Source organism: Ranitomeya imitator, chromosome 2 (assembly GCF_032444005.1).
Source record: "Ranitomeya imitator isolate aRanImi1 chromosome 2, aRanImi1.pri, whole genome shotgun sequence".
NCBI lineage: Eukaryota > Metazoa > Chordata > Amphibia > Anura > Dendrobatidae > Ranitomeya > Ranitomeya imitator.
In genome coordinates this window covers 124,002,780-124,025,738 of record NC_091283.1, presented here as the reverse complement: position 1 = coordinate 124,025,738, position 22,959 = coordinate 124,002,780, and the positions used below count along the sequence as shown (strand labels likewise).

Here is a 22,959-nt window from a genome sequence, read left to right as displayed (position 1 = left end):
GCACTATATAATATACTGGCACTGTATAATATACTGGCACTGTATAATATACTCGCACTGTATAACACGGGGCACTGTATAATATACTGGCACTGTATAACACGGGGCACTGTATAATATACTGGCACTGTATAACACGGGGCACTGTATAATATACTGGCACTGTATAATATACTCGCACTGTATAACACGGGGCACTGTATAATATACTGGCACTGTATAACACGGGGCACTGTATAATATACTTGCACTGTATAACACGGGGCACTGTATAACACGGGGCACTGTATAATATACAGGCACTGTATAACAGGGGGCACTGTATAACACGGGGCACTGTATAACACGGGGCACTGTATAATATACTTGCACTGTATAACAGGGGGCACTGTATAACACGGGGCACTGTATAATATACTGGCACTGTATAACACGGGGCACTGTATAACACGGGGCACTGTATAATATACAGGCACTGTATAACAGGGGGCACTGTATAACACGGGGCACTGTATAATATACTGGCACTGTATAACACGGGGCACTGTATAATATACTGGCACTGTATAACAGGGGGCACATCACGGCTGGTGTCTAGCCCTACACGCACAGCACGGCACACTGTGGTGGATCACGTGACAGCTGACGGCTCGGGCACAGCAGCACGTGACCCGCCCCTCCCCTCAGCACTGAGCAGTGTGCTGCGCTCTCTCGGGTGACGGGAGACGCTTTCCTTCCTGCACGCTGATGACCTCACGTCACGTGTCTTCACCAATCGGCGCTCCATCCGACTTAGTGACGTCATAACCCAAGCAGCAGAGTGCTGTCAGTGGCTCCGCCCCCGGCCGTCCGCCTGTGTTCCTGCTCTCTCCCTCCCAGTTCTCCAACTCCCTGCCGGGACCAATCAGATCGGCAGCTCGGCGAGGGAAAGGCGACGGATGAGGCCCGCACGGTCGGGCAGTATGAAAGACCTCGCCGCCAGCCCTTCCGGTAGGTGAGAGGAGCGGGCGCTTGTCCTGCCGGCGGGTGGTGCGCGGCGCCGGTAGTGTGTTGAGGCCGCTCTTCCCGAGATGCCTTGAGAGAGGAAGTGAGGCCATGTTTGTGCCTCTGTGTGACAATAACAAGCAGTGTGCACGGTCCGGAGGCGCCGCGCTCCTATGTCCGCTGTGTTCATGTTCCCCACAGGTTTGTCGTCCCCCAACCCTCCCAGCCAGGAGGTGAAGGCAGAGGGAGCCAGCAAGAAGCGGCGGCTGAACGCCGGCGGCAGCGCTGACGACTACGAGCCCATCTCCCCTCCCAGGAACTCCCACCACATCCAGAAGAAGCTGAGGTTCGAGGACACGCTGGACTTCCTGGGACTGGACGTGAAGATGGCGGAGGAGTCCCCGTCCTCCTCCTCGTCCACCCCCCAGCCCACCAGGAATAAAAGCCTGCTCATCTCGCCGGTGGCCGCAGGGCACCATGCCAACGGGCTCACCAAAGCCTCGCCGGTCTCCAGCTTCGCCATCAGCAAGCCCGGCTCCGCCAAGAAGCTAGTCATCAAGAACTTCAAAGGTAAAGTGTGCCCCCTCTCCGGGGCAACCTGAGGTGGGCGCCTGCTCCTACACGGTCCATCACAAATCCTCAGGGGTTGCCTACTGCCGGTGCTGTGACCGCTGCAGACAGTTACCGGCAGCCATTAGTCTGCACCTTCACTATCCTGTCAGAATAATGAAGGCTGCAGCAGCCGTGTGGCCCCAGGGGGCACGGTGCTGATGTCAGTAGAACAGCGCTGCTCCAGGAGGTGAGTATGCCCTCGATTGTGGGCTGTACAGTGGAGCTGCATGTAAGGGGGTGTCTAGCAGTGGATAATCCCTTTAATAAAATGGTGCATACCCGCTGGCTCCATCACAGGTGGTGTGTGCCCGGACATGAAGGGATGACGTCTCATTCCCTGGCGCTTTCACCGTGGAAGCCTGCGATTGATTGCAGCGGTCAGGTGACTAGGATAGGTCTCTGATTACGTCCCATCCCAGTCTCCAGACCACTGCAGTCAATCACACACCTCCACTTTCATGCTAGATCTAAGGGCTTTAGTGCACTTTTTTATGCTTGATGACCTCTTTGAATGGTCTGATCAGCTGTAACCCTGTTTAACTTTTATTTTTTTTCAACATAGTGTAATCTACATAGTTAATTTGTTCATTAGTCAGAAGGAGGCCAGAACAGTCCTTTCAGCCTCTGCTTGGCTGGTATACTGGAAATAAGGGAGTAGTGTAATAACAACTGTCTGACATCCTGAGTGTCCAGTAAAAACATATAGTGTGGACTGGAGCAAACAGTTTTTGAGATGTGGTTTAATGCATGACCAAAACAATTATGTGGTATTGGTCAGTCATCTATTGTAACAATTGGCCATTATGTTAAATGGGGATATCTAGGTCTAAAAGACAAACATGTAGTTACAAACAGGCAACTATCTGCCTGTTGTACTCGGCGCCGGTCGTTGACCTCTCCTGATGGAAGTTCAGCTGCCTCCTATCAACAGAGCAGCAAGTTTGTCTTCCTGATCATAGGGTGGGACAGCCGGCGTCATGCTGATTGACAGCCGGCGTCATGCTGATTGACACCAATAGTCATCTGGAAAAAAAAACTGCTGCTCTGTTGTCGAGACGTCTGTGACCGCTGTGTGCCGGCAGAGGACAGTGCTGGGCACAACAGGCTGGGAGATACAACTATCTGCCTGTAAGTGCTTGGGCACATTTTTTTTAATTTTAAAGTTCCAGATATCCCTTTTTAACGGGCCCAGGGGTTTATACTCACATATTGCTCCTCTGCATTCAATATTCTGTCCCCCACCGATCTCCTGTCATCGTGATCATCTAGCGGGGGAATGATGACGTCATGTGACCTCTGTAGGTAATCAGCGGATGCTTCACCCATTGTAGCCTTCACATTCTGTCCGAATATTGTTTCATCCTGTTTGAACAGAATGTGAAGGCTTCAGCTAATCAGCGAAGGAGCGTCGCCGGGCTGGTAACTGAGTGTATGTTTCTTTTATTTCATACACCTTTCTGAGTTTATTAAGGTTAACACTTAAAGCAGTGGACAACCCCTATAAACATGTACCCCGTGAGCTATTCAAAAGCTTGTTATATAGATAACTGATGCCGTCATAGTCTGTGGAGAGCAGATGCTGCTGCTGGATATTTATCAGTCTCTGTTTAATGTATATTTTGGGAATGTTTTCCCCATGCAAATATTAAAGGGAACCTGTCACCCCGTTTTTTGAGATTGAGCTATAAATACTGTTAAATAGGGCCTGCGCTGTGCGTTACTATAGTGTATGTAGTGTACCCTGATTCCCCATGTATGCTGAGAAATACATTACCAAAGTCGCCGTTTTCGCCTGTCAATCAGGCTGGTCTGGTCAGGTGGGCGTGTTCACAGCGCTCTTTTCTTCCCCAGCTTTCCGTTGGTGGCGTAGTGGTGTGCGTATGTCCAGAGTTCAGACTTCCCTGCGCCCACGTGAAGACACAGCGCGCGATCTGCGCTGTAATCCCTTGCATCGGTGGGGGCGGCCATCTTCCTGGGGCCGCGCGTGCGAGTTTGCATCTCGGCTTTGGGAAAATGGCCGCCGCGATCTCTAATGCGCACGCGCGGCATCCCGCGGCCATTTTCCTGAAGCCCCGTGCAGCAGAGCACTCCATCTGCGCACGCGCGGCCCCAGGAAGATGGCCGCCCCCACCGATGCAAGGGATTACAGCGCAGATCGCGCGCTGTGTCTTCACGTGGGCGCAGGGAAGTCGGAACTTTGGACATGCGCACACCACTACGCCACCAACGGAAAGCTGGGGAAGAAAAGAGCGCTGTGAACACGCCCACCTGACCAGACCAGCCTGATTGACAGGCGAAAACGGCGACTTTGGTAATGTATTTCTCAGCATACATGGGGAATCAGGGTACACTACATACACTATAGTAACGCACAGCGCAGGCCCTATTTAACAGTATTTATAGCTCAATCTCAAAAAACGGGGTGACAGGTTCCCTTTAAAGCCAAAAAAGCATTGTGAACGGAGCAGAACTTGTAAATAAACTGCACTTCTTATCTTTGTCTGATGCTGAATGGCAGCTTGTTTTGTTTGTTTCCTTCAGAGCTGCATTCACAATACATGTTTGATCGGCTTTATTAATGTTAGTGGTCATCGTCAGTTTGTTTACACTGACTCGTATTCTATGGGGCTTTTTACATGTGGCACTTTGGTCTGTTTTGTGAACAGAACTCAACGATTAAAGGGAACCTGTCACCTGAATTTGGCGGGACCGGTTTTCGGTCATATGGGCAGAGTTTTCGGGTGTTTGATTCACCCTTTCCTTACGCTCGGTTCACATTACGTTATGTGAACCCGTTTAACGGCCTACGTTACACCGCGGCATAACACGGTGTAACGTAGTCCGTTAACGCCGCCATTGCATGTAATGGCGAACGCATCGCTAGCGCACGCCCACAATGGGCGTGCGCTAGCGATGTGTTGTCATTTGAGTGACGGACCGCTAACGCTGCTTGCATAGTTCGCGGTCCATTCCTCGCTAGCGCTGATCGGGGATCGGCAAACGCGATCCCTTTTGGGACATTGCGTTAGCGCAGTCTGTAGCGCTATGCGCTAAACGGACTGCCTTAATGCAATGTGAACCTATCCTTACCCGCTGGCTGCATGCTGGCCGCAATATTGCTTGCCTTGCGCAGGCGTGTACTACAGAGGACATAGAATGAACTTCAATCCAATATTGCAGCCAGCAGGTAAGGAAAGGGTGAATCAAACACCCGAAAACTCCGCCCATATGACCGAAAATCGGTCCTGCCAAATTCAGGTGACAGGTTCCCTTTAAAGTGAATCTATAGATCAGTGGTAACAAAAATAAAAAGCTGAGTGCACATTAATAACATCTGTGTACCGTCTGTTTTTCCCTGGTTGCTGGTATCAGGTTAGGAAACCTCCATCAGAATTTCATTGTACAGAAGAAAAACGGATGACACATTGTTGGCATAAACCGACGAGAAAAGATTCACGAGACACTAATGATAAATTCTCATTTTTGCAAATGTGAAAAATAAATAAGTGATGGCCTACTTACTGACTGTTCTCATTAAGGCGTTAGTCATACCTCTATCAGCTTAGCTGTATTGGAACGGTGATTTATTTTTCCTGCTTAATATCACTGTTCAATAAAGGCTATTCCAAGAATGCGAATCAACATTACAATCTTTGTGCAGACAGTGATCCTGCAAATGTCAGGAGACTTGTGCTCTGAAGCTTTTGGGGTGGTGAATGCAGCTTTTGTATATAATACAGTCTGTAACTCAGGATCCGGACGAGGTAAGTTAGGCAGTGTATTTGCAAAGGTGCTCAACTTTTTTTTCCATTTCACGACTTTGTATATAAACTACAACCCTTTGGAAATTCACATAAATGTGAAATAATTTTTGAGCAAGTCACTTTTTTTCTAAGTAAATTAGTAAACAGGCAAATAAATCAAACCATAGATGTCCATAAGTTGTGTAACAAAATGACACAGAGAAAAAGCATTGCACACACGTGCTGACATTATTTTAATACTTCATATAAAAGCCTTTGACAACTTCAAGATCCCTCCTGTATGGATAAACTAATCGCATGCATTGCTCAGGTGCAATTTTGGCCCATTCTTCCATACATTCTTCAAATCCTGAAGGTCCCGTGGGTCTCCTTTGAACTCTGAGCTTTAGTTCTTTCGATACATCTCTATCAGATTCAGGTCCAGTGATTTGCTGGGCCATTCCATCAACTTTATTTTCTTTCTCTGAAACCAACTGAGCGTTTCCTTGGCTGTGTGTTTGGGGGTCATTGTCTTGCTGAAATGTCCACCCTCATTTCATCTTCATCATCTTTGTTATATGGCAGATGATTTTTATCAAAAATGTTTCTAGATTTGTCCATTCATCCTTCAATGACATGAAGTATGCCAGTGCCTTATGCTGTAACACATCCCCATACCATGATGTTCCCACCTCCAGCATGGTGTTTTTGGGGTGATATGCAGTGCCTTTTGGCCTCCAAATGTGGTGTGTATAGTTGTACCTTCTGATTCCAGGTTTTCCTGTAGCTCTCCTCATTGGTCTGTGGCTCTTGGACAACTCTTCTGATAATTATTTTCAATCCTCTGTCTGAGATCTTGTGGGGAGCACCTAGTGGTGATCGGTTTATGGTGAAATTGTTTTTTTTTCCTCTTCTGGATTATGGCCTCAACAGTGCTCACTGGAATCTTCAGTAGTTTAGAAATTGTTCTGTAACCAATGCCTTCAGTATGTTTTGCAACAGTAAGGTTGCGAAGGTCTTGCGACAGCTCACTTGTTTACCCATCATTAGATGTTTCTCGCTTGGCACCTTGGTAATTAGACACCCTTTTTATAGGCCATCAGATTAACCAACTGATATTATTTTTCATCAAGTGGCAGAATTGATTTCTATTTACTGATAGATTTCAGCTGCTGCCATGACTTTCCATGGCTTTTTGCCCCTTTTTTTTTTTTTTTTTTTCTTTTCATGTGTTCTGTCTTTCTTTTCTCGATGCAATTTCTTATTACACATGAATTATTGGACATCTTTGGTTTTTGATTTTTATGCCTGTGTGGATTGGATGGGTTGTTTCAGACAGTTGGTGAGATTGTAAAAGTGCTATTGACATGACAAATATATTTACTTAGAAAATTGACGTGTTCAATACTTATTTCTCCATATATATTGCTCATTTAATAGCCTGTTTAGACAGACTGACCTCACTTCCACTTTATTGTTAGAGGGAACCTGCCAGTAGGATCACCCCTCCTAAGCCGTCTATATGAACATGTAGGTCATAGGCAGCTGAATAAGAGGATGCCTTGATATCTATCTGATGTCCTATTCAAGAAAAATCCATATTTCTTGTATGTAAATGAGCTGGTCAGGACTATGGGCCGGACACTGATCTGCATGAGAATCTGCCTACAGAGATTATTGTAAATGAAGGGGTACGTTTCAAACACACATACTTGGCTCCTGGTCTGGCACCGCTCCAATGATACTGCGCCGTGTCTGTGGAAGCTTGCATGACACTGTTATACCACATTAGTGTTGCAGCCTGTCAGCCGCACTCACTCTTCCCTCATCCTTAAGGGTATGTGCACACGTTGCGGATTCTCTGCGGAGCCGCAGCGTTTTTTGAGGTGCAGAAACGCTGCAGATCCGCAATTGATTTACAGTACAATGTAAATCAATGAGAAAAAAAATGCTGCGCACACTTTGCGGAAAATCCGCTGCGGTTTAAAAGTAGCATGGCACTTCTTTTTTGTGAATCTGCAGCGTTTTTGTACCCATTCCATTATAGAAAACCGCAGGGGTAAAAAACGCAGCAAATCCGCAAGAAAACCGCAGCAAAAATGCACAATTGCTGCGGAACCGCACAAAAAAAGCAACAAATCCGCAGGTGCGTTTTCTGCCAGGAGAGGCAGAATCGGCACCAGAAATTCCTAAGCCTAATCTGCAACGTGTGCACATAGCCTAACTGTTTTGTCAGATTAATTCTAGATCTGCAGGTAAATGGCATTCTAGGTGACAGTATCCCTATTGCTGCTTAGCAGAAAAGAGGCATGGCTTAAAATGTAGCAATATGCACAAGTTAGACAAAAGTTACTAAACATGCGCCATATTTATCTTTAAAGGGAATCTGTCAGTAGGATTTCACCCCCCAAACTATTTGTGCATGTAGCTTTTTCAGAGACAATTCCAGCAATACCTTTTACATGGTCAGTGCGTTCCTCCATTATTGAGAAATCATCCTTTGATTTCATATGGAAATGAGGATGAAGAGTCAGTGTAGATCTGAGGCCTCTGTCAGTCCAGCTCTATTCACTCAACAAACAGGTGTTTTGCTGGTGATTGGCAGTATTTTTAGGCTATGATCACACGTCGCGATTTTGATGTTTTTTTTTTTTTTTTGTTTTTGTTTTTTTTTGCAGGCCAAACTTGCTCTCTTGGAAGTAAATAAGCAATGCAAAAAAAGCAGGTTTTGTTGAATGTTTTCCTCTTTTTTTTATTTTTTTTATGCAGTAAACTTTTTCTGATTAAACTTCATCAGGTTTTGCCACAAAAAGGCAGCAAAACCTGATACCTGTGTTTTCTGCACTACCCATTGCCTTCAATGGGTGAAAAATGCTGAAAGAAGTGACATGTGCGGCATTTTGCAAAAACGCAGCTTTTTTGGCAAAACAGTCAGGGAAAAACAAGTTGTGGGCATGAGATTTCTGCAATCTCATAGACTTTGCTGGTGCTGTGGAAAGCAGCTGAAAATGTACTTGGAAAAAAAAAAAAAAAAAAAATACGCTCCAAAAACTCCACATGTGAATATAGCCTTCCGTAGGCCGATGATTCGGCATGAGCATTCTTATGAACTCTCCAGTTTTCTGTTCCTTTTAAAGGGACACTGTCACCTGAATTTGGAGGGAACAATCTTCAGCCATAGGGGTGGGGTTTTCGGGTGTTTGATTCACCCTTTCCTTACCCGCTGGCTGCATGCTGGCTGCAATATTGGATTGAAGTTCATTCTCTGTCCTCCATAGTACACGCCTGCGCAAGGCAAGATTGCTTTGTGCAGGCGTGTACTACGGAGGACAGAGAATGAACTTCAATCCAATATTGCAGCCAGCGGGTAAGGAAAGGGTGAATCAAACACCCGAAAACCCCGCCTCCATGGCTGAAGATTGTTCCCTCCAAATTCAGGTGACAGTGTCCCTTTAAAAGGGCCTTCATATTACCCAAATTTAAAGCAAATGGAAGATCAAGATTAGTGACACTCAGGTGATCTCCGAGTATTTGTTAGTGCTCAGAGATTTAGTTTTTGTCGCCGCTGCTGCAAAATTTTGAGCTGCTAGACAGGCTGAATACATGTGTGAATTCCCTAACAAACAGGCATTCGCCACATGTATTCAAGCTATCTAGCAGTCACAAATCATGCAGCTGAGGCAACGGAAAACTAAGTCTCCGAGCACACCAAAATACTCAGAGATCACCCAAGCATGCTCGGAGAAACCCGAGTAACGAGTATACTCGCTCATCACTAATCAAGATCTAATTTACTGTTTGCTGGGACAAGTTAATTCCTCGTGGCCTCCTAACCACATCCTTGAACTTTTCTATAAACCAAACTTAAAACTATTGCACATATATAGTTTAGGTTATTTATACAACCAGACAACATTTAATTATTCATAATTTACCTTAAGTTGTGACACCATGGCTTGTTTAAGTCTTTACATCGTCAACAGTGACCACTGCATGTTAGGAGTGTGATGGAAGGAAACCTCTGCATATGTCACTCCATTGACTCCCCGCAGTGCAATTGCGGAGAGCAATGAGTGCTGTAGAACTACTGGGCTAACAATGACCTTCTATACACTAATGTGTTTAGCTTTGCAGGGTTCCCAATTGAGGGAGGGGAATAAACCCCTGCTACTTTGTGATTTATCAAAATCCTACCCCAACTTTATCACTCTAACTCCGACTGCTGTTCTATCACCCAGACATTTGGTTCAGCGATCTGATCTATGGCACATGTGATGGATGTAGCCAGCATGGAAAATCCACTAGATAGGGGGAATAGATACCTTATTGGAGTTGGCCATGTTATACCATTTTCCTTGTTTGTTTTTTGTTGTTGTTTATTATAACTTGTGCACATATTCTAAAACAACAAAAGAAACATTACTCTTCCTTCCCCTGCTAATCCGTAATCCAGTGCTGATGTTTCCACGGTCAACAGCACACCCATGGCCTTTACTAATTGCAATGCTGGCATCTTGGCAATGAAGAGCATAATGGCAGCTGAATTGTGATAAAGCCAGTCATAGATATTCATAGCATGACTAACCGATTGCTACCTCTCTATCCCTTCCTGCACGTATTTTCATCTTTACTTCCTCCTTGCACTTGTTTTTCTGCCAAAGGCAAGAAGTGACAATCTAAAACATCATGGGTCACACCATGAACACGCAGACTTTCAGGCCTATCGTTTCCCTTGCAATCATCCACCTTGTTAATATATCCGTCACATAACATGGCAGACGTCTTCTGGTATCTGCTTGTGATGTCCCTTGTGAGGATTTCTGCTTCATCTTATGCTGACGGGTTTCCCCATTAGTCCGTCAACTTTGCAAGCTCCCATTGGCTACTAGGTATCCCTGCCATCTTCTCGTGAGAAAGTCTTTGTTGCATATAAATATTTTTCTTCTGTTTTAAGTTTTATTTCTGAATTCCTTACATATCTTTGCAGAAAAACCCAAATTGCCTGAAAACTACACAGATGAAACCTGGCAGAAGCTGAAAGAAGCAGTTGATGCCATTGAAAAAAGCACTTCAATAAAGTACAACTTAGAAGAATTATACCAGGCGAGTGAATCAGACTGTACTATACATGGTGTATCTTGTATCCTAATGCCTTCTGTAGTTGTACCTGCCATACAGCATTTCCCCCTTAGAGCAGCAGTACCTGACTTGGGGGTCTAGTGTGACCTTGGCAAACACTGGACTTAACTAGTTTTCTCCGGACAATTCCTATATCTCCTATCCACAGGATTGGTGGGGGTCCGACCTCTGGGACCTGCAGCAGTCAGAAAAACAGAACGACATTGCTCATGCTCGACCTGCGCTCTTTTCATTCCCTATGGATGGGGCTTCGAGCACTGCACTCAACCTTTTCAATCAACTTAATTGGGAATGAATGGAGTGGCGTTTGGGAATCTGTCTCTTGCCATGCTAATTTGTAACGGATGAAAGTTTCCATAGCAGATAAATATCCCTCAGTCTACTGATCGGTGCAGATCCTAACAGTGCATTACTATCCCTCTTATGGGTGATAAGATGTGTGCTGTGTGTGAAGGCTGGGGGGGTTCTTCTTTTAGTAGCTGTGCCAGATGTCATGTTGATCAATGGCTTGATGCATGGACAGATGTGAAATTGGCTTAATTACCTTAATGATTTGCTTCATACTACACCTAGGTAGCCTTTTCATCATATTTAGTGCACTTCCCAATGTTAGATAAGAGACAGAGACTAATGCGTAAAATGTTGCAAGTTAATGTTTTGCTCAAAATGCTCATTTTTGAGCTTGAAAAATGTAAAGGGTTTGTGCCAAGTAAGGAAATCATTACCTATATTGGATAGCTTCCTGATTGCTGGGGGTTGACACCCCCCCCCCCATTAGTCCAGAGATATGGGCTCTGAACTGCCCCGTCTGAATGGAGCAGATGTGGAGCATGTGCACCTCCGCTGAACTCCTTTTTATGATTGCCGCAGATTGCCTTTTTCCAGCAATACCGTAGAGATGGAATGGAGCAATGGTGCGCATTCTCCATTCAGATGGGGCACTTTAGAGCCTCATTGTCGATCAGTGGGGGTCCCAACAATTTGTAAATTATCCCCTATCCTTTGGACTTCATAAGTTGATACATTTATGTTGCAACTTTAAAGGGAACCTGTCACCCCCCACCCCCCCAGGCGTTTGTAACTAAAAGAGCCACCTTGTGCAGCACTAATGCTGCATTTGGACAAGGTGGCTCTTTTAGTTATGCTCCCTGCACACGCTGAAATAAACACTTATAAAATGTGCCCCCTCATACCGTGAAATCGCCAGGGAGGCGGGACTTTACTTCCTAATCAGACGCAACACAGCCTTCACTCATACCCCCAGGCGCGGGCCGCCGCCTCCTTAGCGTTGTTTGAATCTTTCCCGGAGCCTGCGCTGTTATGTGATCCCTTGGGCATGTGCAGTTAGCGCTGCCCGTCGTCTGACATCATTTGATGTCAGGCTGCCTGTGCGGCCTCGCCCGAGATCCAGCCCCGCACTGTCTTCTAATTTATTCGCATTCCTGGGCTGGGATTCATGGGCATGCGCAGTGCATGTCTTCACCACTCACTCATCTCCCTCCGCCTTCTTCAGATTGTGCGGCATCAGCTGATCCCTAATCGCATTCCACGGCGATGAGTTTGCATGACAACTTGGACTGTTCCGCATTTGGTAAAATGGATAAAGCAGTTTTATTCTTCGGGTCAGTACGATTACAGCGATATCTCATTTATATAATTTTTTTATGTTTTGGCGCTTTTGTACGATAAAAACTATTTTATAGAAAAGATAATTATTTGGGCATCGCTTTATTCTCAGGACTATAACTTTTTTTTTATTTTTTTTGCTGATCATGCTTTGTCAGCTCGTTTTTTGCGGGACAAGACGTTTTCAGTGGTACCATGGTTATATATATCTGTCTTTTTGATCGCGTGTTATTCCACTTTTTGTTCGGCAATATGATAATAAAGCGTTGTTTTTACTGAAAGGGTTAACTAGTTGGACAGTTTGATAGGTTAGGTCGTTATGGACGCGGCGATACTAAATGTGTACTTTTTATTGTTCGTTTTTTTTTATTTAGATAAAGAAATGTGTTTATGGGAATATTTTTTTTTTTTTCTTTATTTAGGAATTATTTTTTTTATTTTTTTTTTTTACACGTGGAATTTTTTTACTTTGTCCCAGGGGGGGGGATATCACAGATCGCTGATCTGACAGTTTGCACAGCACTCTGTCAGATCAGCGATCTTATTTACAGGGCTGTAGGCTTACCAAGCGCCTGCTCTGAGCAGGCACTTAATAAGCCACCTCCCTCCCTGCAGGACCTGGATGCCGTGGCCATTTTGGATCCGGGCCTGCTGCAGGGAGGGAGGTAAGAGACCCTCGCAGCAACGCGATCACATCGCGTTGCTGCGGGGGTCTCAGGGAAGCCCACAGGAGCCCCCTCCCTGCGCGATGCTTCCCTGAACCGCCGGCTCACCGCGATCATGTTTGATCGCGGTGTGCCGGGGGTTAATGTGCCGGGAGCGGTCCGTGACCGCTCCTGGCACATAGTGCCGGGTGTCAGCTGCGATAGGCAGCTGACGACCGGCCGCGCTCCCCCCGTGAGCGCGGCCGATCGCGTATGACGTACTATCCCGTCACTGGGAATTAAGTCCCAGGTCACCTTGACGGGATAGTACGTCATATGGGATTAAGGGGTTAAAACCAAATATTTTGTATTGTCGCTTCCACAATACTCCTTTCTATCAAAATATGAAGTGAATTAACCCATATAGTGGGTTGGGGTTGTATTTGCTTACATTTAAGACCTAAGGACCAGATTGTGCAGAAATTGTCTTTTCATTTATCAATTTTTTTTCCCCCTATTTTCTTTGTGGTTTATTAATGATATACTTTTATTTTTAGGCTGTTGAAAACCTTTGCTCTTACAAGATTTCTGCAAACCTCTACAAACAATTGAGGCAGATATGTGAAGACCACATCAAAGCACAAATTTACCAATTCAGAGAATATCCTTTTTATTTTATACATTTTGTTTCTTTAGTCTTTGTGGCAGTAATTTGGCATTTGTCTGGCCTGCAGGTAAATCAGACGACTGGACTGTATGGAAGGCCCTACTCTTTGGAGCAGAGGTCCCCAACCTTTCTGACCTTGAGCCACAATCTCCAAGAGGGTCAAGAGCCACATTCAGCTCCCGACTCTGCACATTGGTGGCAACCATCACAGTTGCATCCAACTTGAAGCTCCTCAGACAGATAGTATCTTGCTGTCTCCATCCTTCCATACCTAAATTATCTCTAGACCCCATGACCAGTATATGTGCATTCAGATCTGATCTTCTGTGCAGAGCTACTTACAAAAATTCACCATTTTGAGATGTGCTCTTCATACCTGTTTGCTACAGCTGAGGCTAATGCACCTAGCTGGCAGACAGCCGCTAGCCATCTGTGGCTCCCGAGCTACAGGTTGGGGACCCCTGCTTTACAGGTTCAGCTTGTACAATTATTAGCTGTCAGGAATTGATATTTATTGGTGCTCCTCTGCTGGCACAGACATGCTACCTTGTTGTAGTTGGAGATGCTGGCGTTCTTATTTTGGGCATCCCCTGACCATCCTCTGATTTTGGCATGCCATCATGTAGTGTGTTTGTACTGGATAAGTATAAGTTTACGGCTTTATCCAGGTTTTGGATCTGCTGCTGTTTTTTGGATTGCTCTATCTCCTTGGTTAAAAGTGGTTGTCTGGTCCAAACCGATGAGTCTGCGGTCACTTTGTGTGACTACAGACTTAAGAATAAACTCCCCCAGCACTTGCCCTGTGCACTGCAAGGATTCGGACCTGGTAACGGCAGGTATATATGAGTTATACATACTCCCGGATAGTGGGCACGACCTCGCTTTCATACACATGTATAACACACAACCATATATACAGCCCACAGTACGTGCGCTGGGGATTTATAAGTCTGAAGTCACACAAAGTGACTGCAAACTTATCAGTTTGGACCGGACAACCCCTTTAAGGAACCTTTGCCGTTACAGGTTAGTCTGTTTTCTACCTTATGAAAACCTTACTCATAGCTGGCATTCTGCAGGCCACCCAAGTATCCTATATACTTGAGTATAAGCCGATTCTCCCCCCCCCCCCCCCCAATTTTGCCACAAAAAACTGTGAAAACGTAATGACTCGGGTATAAGCCTAGGGTGGGAAATGCAGCAGCTACCGGTAAATGTTAAAAGTAAAAATAGATACCAATAAAAGTAAAATTAATTGAGACCTCATTAGGTTAAGTGTTTTTGAATATCCATATTGAATCAGGAGCCCCATATAAGCAGTCCCTGCTTCCCTGGCGCTGCTGCTTCTTCCTGTACTGAGCTGTCACCGTTACCGCTCATTACAGTAATGAATATGTGGCTCCACCCTTATGGGAGGTGGAGCTGCATATTCATTACTGTAATGAGCGGTACCATGTGACCGCTCAGTACAGGAAGAAGCTGCCGGCGCCAACGAAAAGACGTGCAGAGACCGAGCCTGGAGTAGGTGAGTATAATTAGACAGCTCCCCCTCCCCTACCGACCCCTGGGTATGACTTGAGTATAAGCTGAGAGGGGGACTTTCAGCCCCAAAAAATGGGCTGAAAATCTTGGCTTATACTCGAGTATATACGGTACTTGTCACCAAGGCTTTCTTCACATTTTATCTATTCCTCATTGACCCCCATTGGGACTTGCTCCTGAATCCCTGAAAACTGGGAATTGGATGTTTTTGCTGACGTGCCATTGACTGTAGTGATGCAGTCACTTTGTATTCTGCCGGACATCATTTTCAGCAATATGCACCTATTTGAGGCAGGTATCAAAGTGCATTTGATAACTCTTTAGTACTCTCCTCAAATCTACAGGGACTTTTTTTTTTTTTTTTGATTTAAATAGATTTTTATTAACAATATAAAGAAGAACATCAGAATGCCTTTTACATTACAATATGTTACATACACATTTTCTTATTTTAATAAACCCCAACATTACCCCAACAGCCCCCCTCCCCCATAAGACAGCTCATTCCCAATCTGCACTCCTCTGAGGCCATCTCTGCCTCGAGTAATTTACCCTTATCCAGGTCTTAAAGGGAAGGTGCCATCAAAAAAATTTTTTTTTCAGAAATTGTAAAAATGTAAAGAATTAATGATTACATTTTCTTAAAAAATATTATCATTTGTTTATAATTTAGTAAAATATGAAAAATAATTTGAAAAGTTTTGGAATTTCCACTTTTCAACACTAGGGGGAGCAGCTGCTGAAATTTCAGAAAAACCTAGTGTACAAATAGCTCACATTACAGCACTGCAGTAAATATGGGAGGAGTCTGCTGACGTGTGTAATGTCTCCTCTCCTCTCATGGGTGTTTGCTAAGGGATTAGAGAGGATGATATTCAGGAACCCAGTGAGCAGCCATTTTGTTGGTGACTGCAGAGTATGGCTGCCGTCACACTATCAGTATTTGGTCAGTATTTTACCTCAGTATTTGTAAGCCAAAACCAGGAGTGGAACAAATAGAGGAAAAGTATAATAGAAACATATGCTCCACTTCTGCATTTATCACCCACTCCTGGTTTTGGCTACAAATACTGAGGTAAAATACTGACCAAATACTGATAGTGTGAAGGCAGCCTTATGCTGACAAGTAGACAGTCACCAAGGATGGCAGGCAGCAAAAGGATTCTGGGAGATATGTGGTGGAGGGAGCAGGGTGACAGCAGCACAGAGTATTTCAGGAGAGCAGTGTGCTGGTCTATAGGGGCCCCCTGTTTGGTGCGCGGAGCAGCCAGGGATTGTACATAGAGCGCTGTGTTTTATACACATGGATGGACCGTATGCTCCACAGAAATCCAGGAAACATTTCTGCGGATTGATGGCCTGGTCTGATCCAGACTTTGCATGCAGACCCCATTCCCCTCCTCAGATCCTGTCTTCTCCATCCTGTCCTGGCAATATGTGAAAGCGAGGCGACAGCCGAAGTACGGGGTGACGCTGGGAAGGAAATGTAGCCATATAGTAACGATAAAAATGAGACCCCTCTCTTCAGCTGCCTCACCAGCCTTCCCCTGACTGCACCTAACTGGAGGTCATGCTGTCCCCTCTATTACCCCAGACCCGCGTGCAGGTGATCAGCCAGAACCACCCTAGAATGGGTCCGCTTTCTGAAGATAATACTGCCATAGTGTTCTCGCATAATACCGCCATATAGATCACACACAATACTATCAAATAGATCACACAATACTGTCATACAGTTCTCACATAATACCACCATATAGATCACACATAATACCGCCAGTGTTCTCACATACCGCCATATAGATCACACATAATACCGCCAGTGTTCTCACATACCGCCATATAGATCACACATAATACCGCCAGTGTTCTCACATACCACCATATAGATCACACACAATACCGCCAGTGTTCTCACATACCACCATATGCTTCTCACATAATACCGCCACATAGATCACCCATAATGCCGCCACATAGATCTCACATGTATTGTAAATAAAGACTCGGCCAGAATAAAGTCCTTTATTAATCTTTTTTATACCATACCGAACGCATAATCCTCGACTCCCTCATCTCCCACAACAAAAATAATAAACCACAATGGGGAAAGACACGCAGGGGGGAGAGGAGTGCATAGGAGAGGATTAGATACTGACTGCTGAGCCGTGTATCTAATCCTGTCCTGTGTGATACTGTGCTGCGCCGTGTATCTAATCCTATCTTGTGTGATACTGTACACAGGACAGGATTAGCTACACAAGACTAGATTAGCTACACAGGACAGAGGTAGCAGTGGTAGATGGTATATAGAGGCAGGCAGCAGTGGTAGATGGTATATAGAGGCAGGCAGCAGTCGTAGATGTTATATAGAGGCAGGCAGCAGTCGTAGATGGTATATAGAGGCAGGCAGCAGTGGTAGATGGTATATAGTGGCAGGCAGCAGTGGTAGGTGGTATATAGAGGCAGGCAGCAGTGGTAGGTGGTATATAGAGGCAGGCAGCAGTGGTAGGTGGTATATAGAGGCAGGCAGCAGTGGTAGATGGTATATAGAGGCAGGCAGCAGTGGTAGATGGTATATAGAGGCAGGCAGCAGTGGTAGGTGGTATACAGAGGCAGGTAGCGGTGGTATACAGGGGCAGGTAGCGGTGGTATATAAGGGCTGGTAGCAGTGGTATATAAGGGCTGGTAGCAGTGGTATATAGTGGCTGGTAGCAGTGGTATATAGTGGCTGGTAGCAGTGGTATATAGTGGCTGGTAGCAGTGGTATATAGTGGCTGGTAGCAGTGGTATATAGTGGCTGGTAGCAGTGGTATGTAGTGGCTGGTAGCAGTGGTATATAGTGGCTGGTAGCAGTGGTATATAGTGGCTGGCAGCAGTGGTATATAGTGGCTGGTAGCAGTGGTATATAGGGGCTGGTAGCAGTGGTATATAGGGGCTAGTAGCAGTGGTATATAGGGGCTGGTAGCAGTGGTATATAGGGGCTGGTAGCAGTGGTATATAGGGGCTGGTAGCAGTGGTATATAAGGGCTGGTAGTGGTATATAGGGGCTAGTAGCAGTGGTATATAGGGGCTGGTAGCAGTGGTATATAGGGGCTAGTAGCAGTGGTATATAGGAGCAGGTAGCAGTGGTATATAAGGGCTGGTAGCAGTGGTATATAGGGGCTAGTAGCAGTGGTATATAAGGGCTGGTAGTGGTATATAGGGGCTAGTAGCAGTGGTATATAAGGGCTGGTAGTGGTATATAGGGGCTAGTAGCAGTGGTATATAGGGGCTGGTAGCAGTGGTATATAGGAGCAGGTAGCAGTGGTATATAGGAGCAGGTAGCAGTGGTATATAAGGGCTGGTAGCAGTGGTATATAAGGGCTGGTAGCAGTGGTATATAGGGACAGGTAGCAGTGGTAGATGCATAAGAAAATAAAAACTCTGTACTTACCTTCAGTCCTCTCCCAGGAAGTGCTGAGTCATGTTCAGGGCAGAGCAGTGTGACATCTCCCTGCTCTGCTCTGAACGGCAGTGAGCAGTGATTGCAGCCTGTGCTGTAATACTAAGTACAGGCTGCAATCACAGCTCCTGGCTGCAGATACTCACCCCGACCCTCGCTCCCAGCAGCAGCTTCTCCCTCGCAGCTCCTGCTATGATCGCTGAGCTGTGAGTGCGATGACAGAGGAAAAAAACAAAATGGCCGCGATCTCCTCTCACAGCTGTGACGTAGCAGCCCAGGGGGCGTGCCCAAGTCACAGCTGAGAGGCAGGAGAAGCGGTCGGAGCCCGACTGTTGGCTCCTATGCCCATGGCTGCCGTAAGTGAGGTGTGCAAGTGTCGTGTCCAGACACTTACACCCACACTAATGAAAATGGCGGCCTCCAGTGGCAAAAGTAAAAATGAATAAATTAAAAAGTATTAAAGTACTACATTTACTTTTGTATTAAAAATAATTGATTATATAATCAATAATTATTAATACAAAAACTAAAATCACGGCACCCTCCCTTTAAGAAACCCGACTTTTATTACTCCTCAATCCAGCTCAAACCAAGGAGACCACATTCTATTAAACATTTCTATTTTCCCCCTTTTTTTGTACACCCCCTTTTCCAATTTTAGACCATGTTGTACATATTGGAGAAATTCCCTCCTCGCAGGTGGTTCAGCGTTTATCCAATTTCGTGCTATCACTTTCCTAGCCATATATAGTAGCCTAGCGATTGCAATCTTCCAGGTATTGTCAACTCCAATTTCTTCCACATATCCCAGCAAGCATATTATCGGGTCTCTAAGAACTCTGCACTTATACGCTACTTCAACCCGGCTCAAAACCACCACCCAAAAAGCAGCCAGCCTAGGACACGTCCACATCATGTGATATATTCCTGCATTCTCACTCGCACACCTCAGGCACTCAGAATTGGCACGCAACCCCGCTTTGTGTAGCACTTCCGGAGATTTATATACTCTGTGCAAAATATATAGCTGCGAGAGCCTATATGGTTCACTCAAGGATTGTCGCGGAACCCACTCCATCACCGATTCCCAGGTTTCATTCTACATCGGCCCCACGTCTCTCTCCCATTTAGCTCTCGCCTTTATAGGGAAATCTAGCAGAAACGTGTGCATAAGGTCCTTATATAGGGTGGAAATAACTCCCCTTGTAGTCCCGTCACCGCACACATACTCCAAAACTATATCATCTTGAATCCCGATATTAGCTTTCTTATTCTGAGCTCTAAAGGCATGTCTCATCTGCGCGTACTGATATTCCCCTGTGGATCTCAGACCAAACTCTACCTGCAATTGGGAAAAGGGTTTCAATGCTTGCTGCTGGATTATCTGGTGAACAAAGCAAATTCCCTTAGTCTGCCATTCCATCAGTCCTCCCAGAGCCTCAAATTCCTTTAAATTATTGTTAGACCATATCGGTGTGAATTTAGTCAGCCCTGTAACCCCACGAATCTGCCTTAGTCTGTTCCATAATTTACGAATCAGGAACAGGGTTGGATATAATTTCCCTAAAGCGCCCAAGGAGCCATCTTCCAAACACTGAACCACCGGTCGTCGGCCTGTCACCTCTTCCATCAGGTGTTGTACTGCACTGGATGACGCCTCTCGCACCCAGCCCTTCAAATGCTGACTCTGGGCTGCAAGAAAATATATTTCCGGGTTGGGCAAAGCCAAACCACCATCTTCCTTGGGTCGCTGAAGCGTCTCCAGGCTAATACGTGGATATTGTCTCCCCCATATCAAACTTCTAAAGAGGGCATTAATCTGCCTGAACTTCCCCCGAGAGATCCAAATTGGCGCATTGTGTAAAACATATAGAATTTTAGGCATCAGGACCATTTTAATAAGGTTAACCCTTCCGACCACCGATAGATGTAGTTTATTCCAGGCATCTACCTTCGCCTTGAGTACCCCCATAACAGGAGTCAAATTCCTCTGTAGGAACTCGGCAATTGGCACCGAAATCCATATTCCAAGGTATTTAAATTGAGAAACCACCTTTAGCCTCTCATCCCCAACATCCTCACTCACATTCTCTCCTACGTCATCCACCCTAAAAAGAACCGATTTACCCCAATTAATTGTTAGTCCCGACACGGTACCAAATCTCTCAACAATTTCAATGGCCCCTCTCAGTGAATCGTCCGGATCAGCCAGGAACAGCAAAACGTCATCCGCGTATAGCGCTATTTTTTCCTCAATTTTCCCATACCTAAACCCAGGGACCCTATCAGACTGCCGAATCTTAGCAGCAAGAGGTTCTACAGCCAAAGCAAACAGGAGGGGTGAGAGCGGGCATCCCTGCCTAGTACCCCTAGCCAGCTCTATAGGCTGAGACAGTTCCCCGTTCACTCTAATTCTGGCCGACGGTAATGAATACAACAGCTGTATCCAGGCCACAAACTGCGGACCAAACCCCATACATTCCAACACCTGCCAGAGATATCCCCACTCAACACTGTCAAACGCCTTATGGGCATCTAACGACACAATCACTCTTCGACCACAGTTGTCAGACTCCACCTGTAAATTTACATATAACCTCCGCAAATTAATCGCCGTTGACCTATCAGGCATAAAGCCAGAGTGGTCCGAATGCACCAGACTCGAAATAACACTAGAGAGACGGAGAGCCAACACCTTGGCCAGAAGCTTGACATCAATAGTTAGTAAGGAAATTGGACGGTACGACTCCGGTTTCCCCAAATCCTTATCCTCCTTTGGAATAACCACTATTATGGCCTCTCTCATAGAGGCTGGCAAGCACCCTCGGGACCTAGCTTCCTCCAGTACCATTTTTAATCTAGGAATCAACACTTCTGCCAAACCTTTATAGATCTCAAGTCTACAGGGACTTTATTCATATAGCGCCAACATATTCCGCATAGCTTTACAATTCAACAGTTCATATACTAGTCATAAGTAACAATGCAATAATTAAAGCAAAAATAATGACTACCGTGTTCGTGAGAGTTTACAATCTACAAAGTGCATATAGCATGTTGTGAGCAATTAGACCATCAAAAAGAACAGTGGCCGAAAATGTCAGATCACCAGGGTAAAGCGCTTTTAGTCACTTCTGATACTTCATGGCATGCTAGCTAAATAAGTTTTTGGTTTCAGATTTTATTTTCCTTAATATAATATTAACAGATTCTTTGGATAGTGTTTTGTTCCTGAAAAAAATAGACAAATGCTGGCAGGATCATTGCAGACAAATGGTAAGCATGTTGTGATTGTTGATATGGTTTTGGTTCTTCTTATCAGCTCTGGTGCTCAAACATCCCAGTGATCATTTACTGTGATTCTTTGTGTTGTGTTGACCTAATAATAGTTGGGATGTGGATCCACATAATGTCCTTATGATAACTGTGCTGCGTATGAGGGAGGGTTGTCAATGAGATGCTAAAGTGGAGAACCTTCAGGATATCAAAATAGTTTTAAGGGGTTGCATTCCCTTCATTCCTTAGTAAAGCACTGCTCCCCTGCCTTCCTGCTTTCCAATGGGTGGTGCGCTCCTGCTTGACAGTTTGGACCAGTAGCAAGGTGTCGTCGCTTGCCCAAACTTCACTCTGTGATGCAGAAGAAGCTTTGCCTCTGCAGCATTGGTGGAGTGCGGGCGCTCTGAAGCTGGATCAATCCGTCGGAACAGTGCTTGCAAGCTTCATCAGAAAGCGTTTTTAAGCACTGCCCTCTTTGCCTAAGTGATTGACCACCGCTGATAAACTCCAGAGGTGGACAGTAAACTTGACAATGAGCAGTAAACAGTGAAATTAATAATCTCTGCATTCTTCAGATAACTGAGTAGATTTTTAATAAATATTACATTTTTAAGCTACTTTTTTTTTTACAAGTCTTTTTGTATTTGACCAAATCATGAACCCTTTAATGCTGAGTATATTAAAGAGATCATTTGCACTTAAGTGTAACAAGGCTGGGTTTAGGTAGCCATATTGAAAAATGAACCAGTTGCGTTTGAAAATTTGATGCAGTTTCTCGAGGAGATCTGTGTCCGGCTCATAGATCTTAACATCTGAACAAAAACAGATATCACGGTATCATTTCATTCCATTTTCTATCAGGGCTGTGAAATCGGTAAGCCAAACCTCCGACTCCTCTATTTCCCTGACTCCGACTCCACAGCCCTGACATGTGCATAAAGTGCAGCACAGATTCATCTCAACTAAAAGCCCAGATCCTTAGATCAGGAACAGAAGAGACATTTATAGGACATATCATAACTGTCCCAAATTATGAAGAAAAAAAAATTACAGCACATCCTGCATTGTACTACTGTACCCAATTTATTATATCTTTTCGGAGTCGGTGTATTTTATACCGACGCCGACTCCACAGCCCTGCTTCCTATGACCAACATGTCTAGACTGCTTAGGACAGTTGATCCCTTCTATTGATATGACACATTGGTGGCTTATCTTTTCCAGCTGTGGTGACATTTCATTCCTGATATCACGGTCATGGAATGGTTGTATACGAGTTGT

General features: G+C 45.2%; 1 protein-coding gene across 1 annotated transcript in view; it reads left to right on the top strand.

Moving 5' to 3' along the window:
* Window positions 1–833: 833 nt before the first annotated feature.
* The window catches only part of CUL4B (cullin 4B), an 84,317-nt gene continuing 62,191 nt past the window's right edge, over window positions 834–22,959 (top strand). Inside the window, exons 1-5 of the mRNA XM_069747195.1 lie at window positions 834–990; window positions 1,186–1,554; window positions 10,327–10,442; window positions 13,306–13,410; window positions 21,610–21,678. Coding sequence (XP_069603296.1) covers window positions 939–990; window positions 1,186–1,554; window positions 10,327–10,442; window positions 13,306–13,410; window positions 21,610–21,678 — 711 coding nt within the window. The 5' untranslated portion in view covers window positions 834–938. The remainder of the gene's footprint in view (window positions 991–1,185; window positions 1,555–10,326; window positions 10,443–13,305; window positions 13,411–21,609; window positions 21,679–22,959) is intronic.